General features: G+C 45.2%; 1 protein-coding gene across 3 annotated transcripts in view; it reads left to right on the top strand.

The window, feature by feature from the left end:
• LOC122940792 (alpha-2-macroglobulin-like protein 1) overlaps nucleotides 1-14,466 on the top strand; it is a 231,912-nt gene that overhangs the window by 176,098 nt on the left and 41,348 nt on the right. For all 3 annotated transcript variants that reach the window (XM_044297555.1, XM_044297554.1, XM_044297553.1), the window contains exons 20-22: nucleotides 2,226-2,352; nucleotides 10,956-11,077; nucleotides 12,191-12,248. In XM_044297555.1, coding sequence (XP_044153490.1) covers nucleotides 2,226-2,352; nucleotides 10,956-11,077; nucleotides 12,191-12,248 — 307 coding nt within the window. The remainder of the gene's footprint in view (nucleotides 1-2,225; nucleotides 2,353-10,955; nucleotides 11,078-12,190; nucleotides 12,249-14,466) is intronic.

Raw genomic sequence — 14,466 nt, 5'->3', positions numbered from 1 at the left:
AAAATAGAAATGGTGCTACTAATCCCGTCCTCGATATTATTAATAAATAAATTGAATAATATAGGGCCCAGCACTAAACTTTGGGGTATACCACTTATAACCCAGGACCATTCTAAATAGAAATCATTGACCACAACTCTCTGGACATGGTCCTTCAGCCAGTTTTCAATCCAATTACAAACTATACTTTCCAAGCCTATAGACCTTGCTTTACCTATTAAGAGACTACGAGGGACAGTATCAAAAGCCTTTGCAAAATTCAGAAACACTACATCCACAGCCGCCCCTCTGTCCAGGCTTCTACTCACTTCCTCATAAAAACAAATCAGGTTAGTCTGACAACTTCTGTCCTTGGTGAAACCCATGTTGGTTATCACCTATAATATTATTTACAGTCACATACACCTGTATATAGTCCCTTAAGAGTCTTTCAAACATTTTTCCCGCAACAGAAGTTAAACTAACTGGTCTATAATTACCTATGGAGAACCTAGATCTTTTTTAGAATATGGGGACCACATTTGCCTTGCACCAATTACTTGGCACTGTACCAGTACCTACAGAATCTTTAAAAATTATAATTGATAAATTGAGTATATTTCTGGATGAACTAACAGTCCTGGCACCATCAATATCAGCTCCTTTCTCTTCTTTTGTATATACAGAGCTAAAAAAAACTATTTAATAACTCTTAAATTAAAACCTTTTCCTTATGTTCAGTTACTATATCCCTTTACCGTTATTTAGGAGACCTACCTACTAATACCTTTTTTTTTTTGCATTTATATATTTAAATAATTTTTCATGGATTTGCTTTGCTCTCTTGTTACCTGTTGTTCGTTTTGTATTTTTGTTGATTTTATCTCCCTTTTAACACATTTAATTAAGTCCTTTGTAAACTTCAAAGGCTACAGCTAACCCTCAAATTTGTATATTTTAAATGCGCTTTTTTAACATTTATTGCCCTTTTTACAGTAGCTGAAAGCCATGGGGGGTTTAATTTTAGCTGTTTATACTTGTTACCTACAGGAATAAATTGTGTAGTGTACCGTAATTACTCAAGGTTGATTTAAAGCTCTCCCATTATCCTCAGTATTATTAGGTGAAAATTTGACTTTTTTGACAGAGTTAGATTTTTATAGTTCAGGGAGAATATAAATATATTGTGGTCGCTATTACATAGTGTGTCTCAAACAGTAACGTTTCCAACTAGTTCTGCATCATTGCAAATTATCAGCATCGCCCCTAATGTGATCTTCTACAAACTGGCCCATAAAGTGGTCCTGCAGCAAGTTGAGGAATCTTCTCCCCTTTGCGGTTGAGGCAGAACCATGACCCCAGTCAATGTTTGGAAAGTTAAAATCTCACATTATGACCAATGTACCAGCCTATGCAGCCCGCTGTATTTGGTTTTACAGTTGAACTTCTATCTTCTCTGTGATGTTGGGGGTCTATATATTGTACCCAGTATTATTCTTTCAGTGTGTATATCCCTTTGTAATTCCACCCTTAAGGTTTCAACATCCTCACCATCTTCACCCACAATTGCCTCTTTCACACTCACCTTCATATGACTCCACACATACAAGCACACACCACCGCCTTTACGCCTTTTCTATTGACCCTGTCTTTCCTGAATAGTGTAAAACCCTGAATATTAACATCCCAGTCATGTGAGGAGTCCAACCATGCCTCAGCTACACCAACTACGTCTATGTGTTCCTCCAGTACCATAGCTTCCAGCAACCCCATTTTGCTTGCTAGACTTCTGGCATTTGTGAAAATACATTTCAAATTACTATTTAATTTCTCACATTCAGTTCCTGTAAAGTGAATGTCTGTGATTTAGTGGGTACCTAGGTTGATATTGTTGATATGTAGCAGGCCCATATTATCAGCAGCTCATCCGTGTACAGTTTTGCCCAGTCACCTCCCTACTTTTCTCACTAAATCCCCACTGTCCCCTCCTATATCCCACTCTCTATCTACACTATCTAACCCCTTATTAGTATGAGCCCCCATCCTCCTCCAGATCTTAGTTTAAATGCTCCTCCAGCTGTCTAGCCATTTTTTTACCCAGATCAGATGCACCCTCCCAGTCCGTCACTACTGTAGAGTCTGTAGCCGACAGAGAAGTCAGCCAAGTTGTCCATGAACCCAAACCCGTCTAGATACAGCTTTCATTGTATATATTATACTCATTATCTTCAAACCCTTATTTGCAGGTGCAAACCACCTTGCAGACTACTGATGAGTTACAAGAGAAACCTTGTGCTGAGTGTGAATATAGCAGTTGCATCTGCGCAGAGGAGAGCAAAACTTTCTACTGGAACATGAAAGCCTCCAAACTAGGTATGACTAAGTCTGAGAATATACTTGTTAAATTGTTTATCAAGCCAATTAACCTTTTTTAAATGCTGCAACTGATGAAAAATAATAAAATAAATTAATTTTTATTTTTTTATTTTACACTATGTTATGTATATCAGGTGCTGCAATCATGCAATCATGTATGAACGCTGCCTCTAAAGGGTTCAATGACGAGGGCGGCGCAAACACAGCTCCCTGTCATTGCATCCACTACTTACATAGAAATGCACTTTGTGACTAAGTAATTCGTCACAAAGCATTTTTTTTTTATTTAGCGAAGCAGCCGAATCAAATTTTCAAATACTTTGCTCATCTCTAAAAATAAGTCATGCTACACTATTTTAATTGTTTTTATTCTTCATGAACCCCATCAATCTCTGTTCCTGGCCCCTCTTGACAAAGAAATGAATGCTCAGCCAGTCTCTAGCTGCAGAGGTGACCCATCTCAGCCAGTGTTTGACTGAGCAGTCATTTCATGTTTGTCAGGCGGGACCAGGAAGCAGAGACCAATGAGGGACTGGGAAGCATAGGAACAGTAGTGGTGAAGGATCAGGGAGAGGAGTGTAGCCTATTTTAATATTTGAAACTATTCTCAGCCTTTTAAAAAAAAAACATATTGGACGTACAACCCGCTGTTTTTCAGCTTCTATCTTATGACCACAACACCTGGATGCATGCTTCTGAACTGAACATAAATCACTGTAGGACAACAATTTAGCCAGATGCAGTACATGAATTTTTGCATTAATTTGACTGAACGACAGAAATGGCTTTTTTATATTTAGCTTTAAAGGGGTTGTCTTAAGTAGGAAACTCCTCTCCATATGCATATTAGGACATGTGGACATCACAGAGGAGGATTTCCCCTCGTTTAGAAAAATAGGCCCATTCATTTCAACGGATGCTATATAATACTATTGCAGATGTGTCTACCCTTACTTTTCCACACATTTTGTTAATTACCATGCCTAGCAAAGTAATGCTATTTTATTTTCTAGTTAGGCCCATGCCAGTTATCTCAGAATGTTTAGAGGTAGGAGGAAAGGTAGTGAAAGCTATTTCTCTAGCACAGATGAGCAAATTTCTCGAAATTCATGTATTCTGATTTGTGGTAGAGGCTAAAGGCAACAGACGAGGAGGAGCACCTAAACCCTTGTCCTAAGCTGGCTGAGTTGTGCCAGGAGCCAGGAGCATGGCTAAGCCTAGAAGTGGCCATACCCTAGAGGGAACTGAGGGAAAAAGGGTTGGGTGGGTGGGTGGGTGAAATCTGGAAGCGCCCTGAGGAGACGGGTTCGGCGCTTAAGAGAGGGCAGACACCCCTCCCACAAATCCAGGTCACGTCAGCCTTCTAACTTGTGGTAGATGCTAAAGGCAACTGACGAGGAGGAGCACCTAAACCCTTGTCCTAAGCTGGCTGAGTTGTGCCGGGAGCCAGGAGCGTGGGTAAGCCTAGAAGTGGGCAAAAAATGAGCGAGGAGACTGGAAAGTGTGAAAACCAATTAATATGCCTTCACAGCACGAGGTTACAAAAAGCCTGGGATATTTCGACATTCGGGTTAGGAATGTACCTGGCAAAACAAGAGGCCCACCACTGCCCCATCTTTTAGATTACGTGGTCCGGGACCCTGTTTTTGGAAGCCGCCCCAACGAATGACCGGAACGAATGACCGGTGATGGTGAGGGGGTTATACCCGAGGCCTGCCGCCAAGGTCCTGATATGGGATGTGAATGGACAGAAGACAGACTACTTTCATGGAAAAGCAACAGCAGGAATTCGGGGGGAGTGTCTTGTAGCAGAGCCAACAACTGTTGAAGGACCCCGACTGGGCACCAATCATTAGAGTTCCTGAAAAACTGGACCTCCGAGGGAGGGCCATGTTGGCTAGTTTTGGTGGAAAGTAGATGGAGGATGAAATGGTCCTGGGCCCAGGTCAATTGCTGACCCTGCAGCCCTTCATGCCTGGAGGTGGCGCGAGTGAATTCGCCTGGCCTGAGGAAACCGTAGAACCCAAGGTACATAGCTGCCTTGATGACTAAGCTGTGAGAGGGCCCAAAAGGATGACCATCCAAAGCAGCAGAAAGTTTTCTAAACATTTCACCGGAGACAGGCTGTCTACGGGCAGGGGAGGCATTCCCACTTTTCCGGATTCCCCAGAGTGCAGCCTTGACTGCCTAAATTGAAAAAATTGAACCCCCGCCTGGACTGTGGAGCATGGAGCAGTGCTGGATCCCCGCTAAATACAGTTTGATGGTATTGTATGAAAGCTTGCAGTGGAGATGGCAATGGGCGATAAAAGCCAATAAATAGGGTATATCATCCAGAGTACCTTGCGGGTGAGACCTGCAAAATAACTTATACATTTTGAGGCCGGCTTGGTAATTCCTGGCGGTGTTGGGGGAGAGAGAATGTTGAAGTAGGTTCCTGGCGTGTAAGAGAAGGGATTCTAATCCATCACCAGGGAATTGAAGGCTGGGGGTGGGGACCCCGTGGGATCTGCTTCTGGCATCATCTGGCATCACCATTATGGGACAGGGAGAGCCACACTAACTTGCGGAGAAGGAACATGATCTTGAGGGATTTCGCCCTGCCTTTCAAAATATTGTCGAGCAGAGCAAGATTATTGGTGACAAACATGACGGACGCATTGGCCCACTGGTGTCCCCACACTTGGGCGGCCTCCACAACAGGATAAAGCTCTAGCAGGGAAGAGGAGCTCAGACCTTCGGGATCCGACCGGACTTCATTGGGCCACTGGCCAGCCATCCAATGGGTTCCAAGGATGGCAGCGAACCAGCGGGATGCAGCCGCATCAGAAAAAAACTGTGGGGGATGATGGCCCCCAAGAAGGTACAAAGAGGGAAATGCCGTTCCACCGGGACAGGAATAGTGACCACATGGCCAAATCCGCCATGGCATGGGTGTCCAGATGGACGATGCTATCCTGGTCGGGAGCCGAAGGCAGCAACTGGAGCAGCCTGAAGATGAACGCCCTGCCCTGTGGCATGATCCTGGAGGCAAAATTGAGCCTCCCCAGCAAAGATTGAAGTTCAACCCTGGAAAGGAAGCCCGAGGACGTGGCTTGGGAAATCACTGCCCGGCAGCTGGCAAGCCTCTCTTCCGGGAGGCTGGCCTCCATCCGGATGGAATCCAGGATGATGCTCAGAAACGTTTCCCTGGTGGCGGGACCCTCAGTCTTGGCGTGGGCCACCGGAACCTGTAGACTAGAGAAAATTTGGAGCAAAGTATCCAGGTTGCCTGACCCGCCACGTGGACCCTCGATGATCTGGAAATCATCAAGGTAATGGGTGATGGTAGGCAAACCACCATGATGAAGGAGGATCTAATGCAAAGCTTTGGCAAATTGATCAAACAACCATGGACTACTCTTGGACCCAAACGTGATCCTGTTCGCAAAGTAATAGCGACCAGCCCACTTGAGTCCATAATACCCCCATAGTTGTGGTTGGACAGGAAGGAGCTTGAAGGCATCAGCGATATCCGCCTTTGCCAACCAAGAACCCCTGCCAGAGAGCACGATGGACTTAATTGACTCATCAATAGAGGAATATTGCATTGAGAATTCTTCCGATGGAATGAGAGTATTGAGACTGGGTGTGGCAGAAGCATGAGGAGCAGAAAGATCATAAATCAAGCGCTTTTTATTGGACGATTTTTTAGAGACCAGACCAATCGGGTTGATACGCCAGGAAGGGAAGGGGATAACATAAAGCAGGCCAATGAGGAACCCCTTAGCGACCTCCGACAGGAGCAACTCCTCAACCGCCAATGGGTCTCCAGTGGCAGACTGCAAGTTGCTGCCCTCCCAAGAGGTCTGAGGAAGGGCAATGAGGCCTGTGTGGAAGCCTTCCGTGAACCGGGACAACAGGAACCGGACGAACCCCCTGTCGGGATGGTCCTGCAGAAGGACACTGAGTAGCTTGACATTAATGTCGGCTAGTCAGGACTGCTTGACCGACCTCTTGGGGCAGGCAGAACGAGGATGAGCCCTGAAACACGAGGAGCAGATGTGGAGAGCCCTGCAGCTGTTGAAGGCGCATCCGCCCGCATTGAAATTATTACAGACCTGGCTCCTACCCAGGTACACTATAGGGCGACCAAGCTTGTCCACCCCGGAGGTGCCCGGTTGTGAGGCAGGGACCTAGCCTGGGCGGGGTTGACAGTGTTGGGACACCAGTCGGAGGAGTGGAATATGGACTGGCATATGGTACACAAAGGAGCCCTGAGGCCCGCAAAGTGGCTGCAGAATAGCTCCATATCGATGTTGGCCCAATTGGTGATGAACTGGAACTGGACCAGCGCAGCCGCAGCATTTGCCGAGAAGGAGCGGTGATAGTCGTAGAACGACGAGCCGCCATACTTATGACCAAGGTCGGTGACGAGGTACAGGTAGGTATCCAACTCTTCCCTTCTTGCGGGCTAGGCTTAACAAAGGAAGTCCCTGAAAAGGCTAAAAGCCAGAACAAACTCGGGGATTGAGAGCTTCCTATTGAGTCCTTGACCCTGAGCATGAGTGAAACATTGCCACAGTTGATCACCCCGTTCTCGGGTACATCTGGGGAGGCGATGAGAATGGACGCCAAGTTCACGTCCTTCCCTGCCAGAATGTCTTTTCTGATACAGTCGGGAATGAAATGCGACGGCGCCACCTGGGGGCTGAGCCCAGGCCTACCTGAGGAAAAGACCTGCAACGCCATGGTAACCGTCAAAGGGTTTAATGCCTGGGGGAGACGTGGGGGCCTGAGATTCCAGCACCGTCACCCTGGACTGTACGTCCGCTAACAAGCTGACCAGGGAGTCGATAGTAGCCTGTAGCTGGGACAGTGACTGCTGGATGGATGTAAACCCCGACTGGACACCCGACAGACTTGGGCTGGTCATCAGTAGCTTATATAATTCTGCCTTATGAGCGGAGGCCGGGTGTGGAATCCCTCTCCTGTTGAGTTCCGCCACCAGCTTTGGGATCGTCCAACTTCACAAGGACATTGGGCCGGACTGGCCTGACACTGAAGACTCTGGAACTGACATGGCGTCATCCATGTCCAAGGCCCGTGACATGCTCGGACCTGTAGAGGAAAAGACACCCCTGGATGACAAAGTCTGTATGGGAGGTAGAACGATTGGAGCCGTGAGAAGAGAGGCCTGGGGAAACCTGGAAATGTACCTGAAATTGCTGGAAAATGCCTGAAAAGACGTATAACGAACCCGAACCTGGGCAACGTGTCGGACGAAGTTGCCGGCTATAACCTGGAAGAAATAAGAGGGAACATGCAGACTGACCGGGGACCAGACGGTACTGGTCGATGAACGAAAACTCGCGCGTGCCGGGAACGAGTGAGCGTAGGCAGCTAGGGTGTGCGGAAGGTAGAGAATGGGCGGACTGGCCATGAATGGAAGAAACTACCCCACAGGCAACAGGAGTGACTGAACCAGGACCGAACTGCAGAAAGTTGTGGAGCGATCCCTACACCCTGGGGGACCGAAGCTGCGACTGGGGGGGCCCTTAAGAGAGATTTGAGCGAAGACCCGTGGAGCCTAGGTGACCCGAGGTGAGGATGGACGGACGATCTGAAGAAGGGAGATAAGTGAACGCAGCCAGCCTGAGCGAACGGGGTGTGCCTAGCTGAGGGGCGAGAAATACGGACCGGACTGAACCCGGAAGTGCAGAACCGAGGTGAGAATGGCAGGAGTGACGACGGATGGAGCCTGAGCGAACCAAGGGAATTGACACGATGTGGACTCAGAAATACTTACCCACGTGGCCAGGTGGCGGACAGCCGAGAAGAGTGGAGGAGGCTTCGGCGGACCCGGAAGATGACAGCCAGAACCTGGACGAACCTATGCGATGGTGAACCTGGGAGAACCAGGACAGGTGAGATACGCATAGACAGACCGGACCTGGATGTACCAGGCTGACAAGTTGAACAAAGGCTGGGCGAACCAGGGCAAGACTAATAGTGAGAGACGGGGCCTGGCAACCAGCCAAACTGGAGCGGACAGGACCAGGGTGCGCTGGAAGGAGGTGTCATCGCAGGGGACTGAGACTGAGGAACTTAAACACAGGAGGACAAGAACCGGATGAGGCGGAAGGACGAAACAAACAGAGAGGACAAGCCTGGGCGATCCAGGCGAACAGATGTAGAACGAGCCTGGGCGATCCAGGCGGACATAGGTAGAACGAGCCTGGGAGATCCAGGCGGACAGAGGTAGAACGAGCCTGGGCGATCGAGGCTGACAGAGGTAGACAGACAGGATGACCCCCAAACCACTACAGGAACCGGCGGACAGACTGCCACATGATGAAACCCACAGCAAGTGAAGCATGAAAAGGCCAGGCCTGACCTGTTGACAGATACAATGATGCAAACAAAGAAGACAGGGAGAGGGGAAAAAGTGTATATGACGAACAATACGGCCACGGCATGATCCCCAGGCTGACCAGCCGTAATCTGAAAAAGCTGCCTAGCTGTGCACTGGAACACGGGGGTAACCCTGCACCAGCTGGCAGATTGACAAACAGGACCAGGCGGAACATGGGACTGTGCCGGGGCAGTAAAGGCCGTGAGCGCACCGCAAGGGAACCGCAGGCAGCCGGAACAAGTGGCAAACTAATATCCCAAGTGTGTTAAAATAATCATCCAGAAACACCATATGCTTGGCCGTGAACGAATACCCACATGATGTACAAATAAAGAGCGTACACTGTGACGGAAGGTATGGCTGGCATTAGATGAAGGAATGTACAGAAACTGGCAACCGGCTGCTGGGAGAGAACAGGGCGACCCTGATTTTATCAGATGACAATTTGAAGACATGAGGTTATGGACAAATGTTATGCAGGGGTTAATACAATCGCGTGTGGAGCTGACAACCAGAAGTGATTATTGCATAATTCCTAGCCATAGGCCTCATGGGACCTTCACATACAGGAGGGAGAAAAAAAAAAAAAAACACACACTGACACATAGGACTGCCGATGCAGTGTAATATAGTGATCCTCGTGGAACGCACGCCGAATCGCGACCGGAAGTGCCGCTGCTAGGAGAGCAGATGCGGGCGCATGCTGAAGGCAACTAGGTGAAGCGGAGGAACGAGGACAGGAGACTCACCCGAGGACAGGAGACGAGGGAGGCAATGTAGTGGCGGCGAGCAGACCACTGAGGACTCCAGGTGAGAGGCGAGGCGGCTCCTGACTCAGCGACTGTAATCCGGAAGCGCTCCAGGCGGACAGAGGTAATCCGGAAGCGCCCTGAGGAGACGGGGGCCGGCGCTTAAGAGGGCAGCCGCCCCTCCCACAAATCCAGGCTGACATGTCAGCCTTCTAACTTGTGTAAAATTGCTTTGGTTAACTGAGTGACCTTGCATTTTCTCATTGAGGAATATTCTATTCCGGCTAACACTGCTCTGCATTTCTGAGAAACATGTAGGGAACTTAGCAAAGCTTACATAAGCTGGCATCAGATAGGTTTAATGTACTTTTCTTTTTGGAAAGAAAGCCGATTTGCATACCTTTGCATTTCTGAGAACGATATTCAAAATAGCTTTCCTGACATATCTTATGTTAGCAGATGTAAGATATGCTAATTTGCATACGTTTCCCAGAAATGAAGAGCAGTGTTTGCTGGACTACAATACTCCTTATGCATAGTAGGCAGCCTCCTTAATAAAGTGCAGCCCCAAAAGCATGCCAAAAGGCCACTCAACTAACTATGGTAATTTTCTCTTGTAACAGTATTCTTTTGGAAAGACAGCTGTCTTGCACATCTTATGTTTCAGTGGGGTATTGTGTGGGTCTCTCTCTTGTTTGTCCAAAAGGAATCACAAGAAATGTGGGACAAAGTCTGAACTGGTATAAATGATTAGTTATTCTTGAATCTGTACATTATGATAATAGGCACAACTTCCCCATGAGAAATCAGCTGTCCAGTAGGGTTTTCCGATTGTTGGATACAAAGTAATCAGCTTAAAAACACAAAAGGGCTGAATTATGTTTCTAAACCAAATTTTATTGCACCCAAAGAGTTATCTCTTCTGTGACAATGGTTACCCCAGCTGCACTTCACCAACAACAAGGGGGTGCCTCACAGTTTGAGAAGCACTGCTCTAAATATCCATAGTAAATAATGAATATATTTGCTTCATCTTTATAATTAACATTCTTGTTCTTGGTCTGTTGTAATATTTTTCATATAAACACTGTTTTAGGCATCATGCACAAGACCATTTTTGTGGTCCTCATCCGAGCAGCATTTTTTGCGGCTCGGGTGCGGACCCATTCACTTCAATGGGGCCGCAAAAGATGCGGACAGCACTCCGTGTGCTGTCTGCATCCGTTGCACCGTTCCGTGGCCCTGCAAAAAAAATATAGCATGTCCTATTCTTGTCCATTTTGCTGACAAGAATAGGCATTTCTACAATGGGCCGCCCGTTCCGTTCCGCAAATTGCGGAAGGCACACGGACGGCTTCCGTTTTTTGCAGATCTGTGGTTTGCGAACTGCAAAAAGCGGCACGGTTGTGTGCATGAGGCCTTACTCTTATGTCGTTTACTTTCTAAAACCTTTTCAGGAGAAATGAACATTACTGTAAAGACAGAAGCTTTGGACACAAAAGAATTATGTGGAAATGAGATACCTGTTGTGCCTAAAAAAGGCAGAACTGATACCATTGTAAAGGCAGTACTTGTACAAGTAAGTGTGCATTATTTTCATTGCAAAAGAAAGGGATGGGAATTATACATCAGGCTTACGTTTCCTTCATTTGGGTCAAAAATGTATTTCACTCAACCTATAGCTAATTATTACCCTAGAGAAAAAGCCTTGACTACACACCGACACAGCTGCCATGTAGTCATGGTCAGGTGTGGGTAGGGCCGGTGATGTCCTGGTGCAGTGTAGGTGCAATTGAGTTGTAATACTGCAAGTTGGCCCAGAGGCAATTGGTACAGCAATAATAGTTATCTTGTGGCTAGTGTTAGCATCAGGACAACCATGAATCAATCTTTGCAGACTAAACACCTGTAGCACCATATTGGAAAGGGCATGGCCAATATTAAGAAGCCATCTTAGATAGACCACCACACTTTACATATAGGAAATGACCATAATACAATTAACATATTTAAAGGCATAGTGAAATATATATTTTTGGCAGCAACAGTCGATCCTAGGCTCCAAAATTGCAATGGTAAAAAAAGCGCACAAATACAATTCGCACATTATTAATATAAACATATTAGCATTAAAGCAGTCCCAACAATTTCTAGGATATCTCCTCTACACCTTACAGGTGCCTTCTTTATGTAAAGAAATATATGTTGTCAAACAGCAAGACTAGGTTAAGTCACTGCAGGTTAGCAACAAAAAAAAAAGCTGTGGCATCAATTAGCTGCCTTGTGTGAACTTACATTTAGTGGGTGTCCACAATATATATTTTTCAACCCAGTGAAACCTGTGAAGGGATGTTACTTGGTTCCAGCTCCATTGGTTGTAGGCTATCTGCACTGCACTTCCGATCCCTACATATAAACTTTCTGCATGGACAGGGTTAAGTGCACCTCTGCAGCCAATGACAGACCTCATCGCTGACATATACCTAAGCGACATGTCCCTGTTGGGTTAAGTGCAACTTGGGAAAACGGCACCGCTGAAGCTAGTCATTGGCTGCAGCAGAGCACATGACCTGATTGATGTAGGACGTTACTTCCCTACATAGGTCCTCCTGGGTGATTATTATTATTTTTTCTATATTTGGTACATACATCAATTGTACAAAAATATTAAATAATTTTTTGGTCTCTTCAGCCTGGTGGTGTCCTGGTGGAGAAAGCACAGAGCTCTCTGATCTGCATCAACGATGGAGGTAAGGGGATATTATAGTAAACTAATTAAATACCTTTTTTAATTTATTTTAAGGGGTTATCCCATGAATAATGTAAAAAATGAAAACCAGATATCATATAGTCCAGGACAATCTCTTTCTAACAAATCTAGAACCAGCCCTGTACCTCATATGGATCCCAAGATCTCCACATTCATTTCTCTGCTAGATTGATATCTAGCTGACAGCTCAAGGGGAGTGTCTTTTCTGCTGCAGCTCAGGAGGTGTGTCTCAGCTCTCCCTATAACAGCTCAGGAGGCAGTTGAAAGATGAAACTGAGCATGTGCGGCCTTCTTAATGAGCAGGTCAAAGAAATAAGGAATTAAGTGACACTATAAAGATACATTTTATTGAATAAACTCAGTAGCTATACAAAATTTTTAATTGCATGCAATTACAAAAGTATTCAGATCCATAGTTTGAAAACTGTAGAATATTTTTCTTGGGACAACCCCTTTAAGTGAAAATTGGTGTAGATAATATGCATGAAATGTATTATTTTTTGTAGACACTTTTAATACGTTCCCTTTGAAAGTGACAACTACAAATTTTGGTAGCCCTGTGTATTCTGCTGTTGTCAATGAATCTTCTCCAGGCTGCGCTCTGTAGCTGATGTAAGGGTATTGACAGGCAAACATCACTGCCCAAAACATGAATGCTGCTGCATCTGGCACAGTCTTTATCCTCTCCCATACTTTACCCGTATCCTCAGGACTGCATTTGTGACTCTCATGAATCCTGCTCACAATTTTGATGGATCTATAAAACTTTAGCTTTTGATAGGTATGATTTGAGCAAAGTATCAAGGGACAAAACTACTGTAGAGAACTACTGCCTCCAGGCTATGATTTCTGCAAATTTGAAGTGGCATTGGGAAAAAAGGGGAACACAGTTATGGGGAGTTGAAGAGGTATTTCCTTCTGGACATTAGTGGCATAACCACAGGATTGGCCATAAAAGTGTGATAGGTATGGGTCCCACCTCTGGGTTAACGTGATGAAAATTGTATTGGGTGTACAGACAACACATTTCAGGATTCAACAAACCCCTTTGTCAGGTAAGTTACACAATTCTTCTGCAGCGCCATGTTTTGTCCATTGGATACCTATTGATCCATTCACTTTTATGGGAGTTATGAAAAAACGTTAAATGCACTCAGAACTCCCACAAAAGTGAAAGGAAAGAGCTGCATATGCACAGCCACCGCTACATTTACAATGCCATGAGATGGGTTCCCACTAGAGATGAGTGAATTGAATCAGTCAAAGTGAAATTTGATCCGAATTTCAGGAAAAATTTGATTTGCAACGAATGTGAATTTCCTGTTAAGGGAGGATATCAAAAGTGGCCTATTGAAATATGAAAAGTGGCCTATTTAATTATAGAAAGAAAAAAATATACGCACTTCACTGGGCCAGTTATTTGTGGCAAAAGCGTTTAGTGGCCTATTTCCGTACAGAATGAAAAAAAAACGTACTTCACTGGTGCACTTATTTGTGGCAAAAGCATTTAGTGGCCTATTTCATTATAGAAATAAAAAATATACGCACTTTACTGCTGCAGATATTTGTGGCAAAAGCATTTAGTGGCCAATTTCAGTATAGAAAGAAAAAAATATATGCACTTCACAGGTGCACTTATTCAGTACAAAAAGAAAAATATATTCTCAGTTCACTTCTGCAGTTATATGTGTTGAAAGCTTTTACTGGCCTATTTCAGTACAGAAAGAAACATAAATATACACTTCACTTGTGCATTTATTATTGCTGAAAGCGTTTACTGGCCTATTTCAGTACAAAAAGAAAAATATATTCTCAGTTCACTTCTGCAGTTATATGTGTTCAAAGCGTACAGAAAGAAAAAAATATACGCACTTCACTGGTGCAGTTATTTGTGGCAAAAGCGTTTAGCGGCCTATTTCAGTACAGAAAGAAAAAAATATACGCACTTCACTGGTGCAGTTATTTGTGGCAAAAGCGTTTAGTGGCTTATTTCACTATAGAAAAAATTATATATACGCACTTCACTGGTGCAGTTTTTTGTGCCAAAAGTGTTTAGTGGCCTATTTCAGTACAGAAATAAAAAAATAGATTCACTTTGCTGGTGCAGTTATTTGTAGCAAAAGCGTTTAGTGGCCTATTTCAGTACAGAAAGAAAAATATATTCTAAGTTCACTTCGGCGGTTATATGTCTTGAAAGC

Source organism: Bufo gargarizans, chromosome 6 (assembly GCF_014858855.1).
Source record: "Bufo gargarizans isolate SCDJY-AF-19 chromosome 6, ASM1485885v1, whole genome shotgun sequence".
NCBI classification, from domain to species: Eukaryota; Metazoa; Chordata; class Amphibia; order Anura; family Bufonidae; genus Bufo; species Bufo gargarizans.
This window is presented reverse-complemented; position numbering and strand designations above follow the sequence as displayed.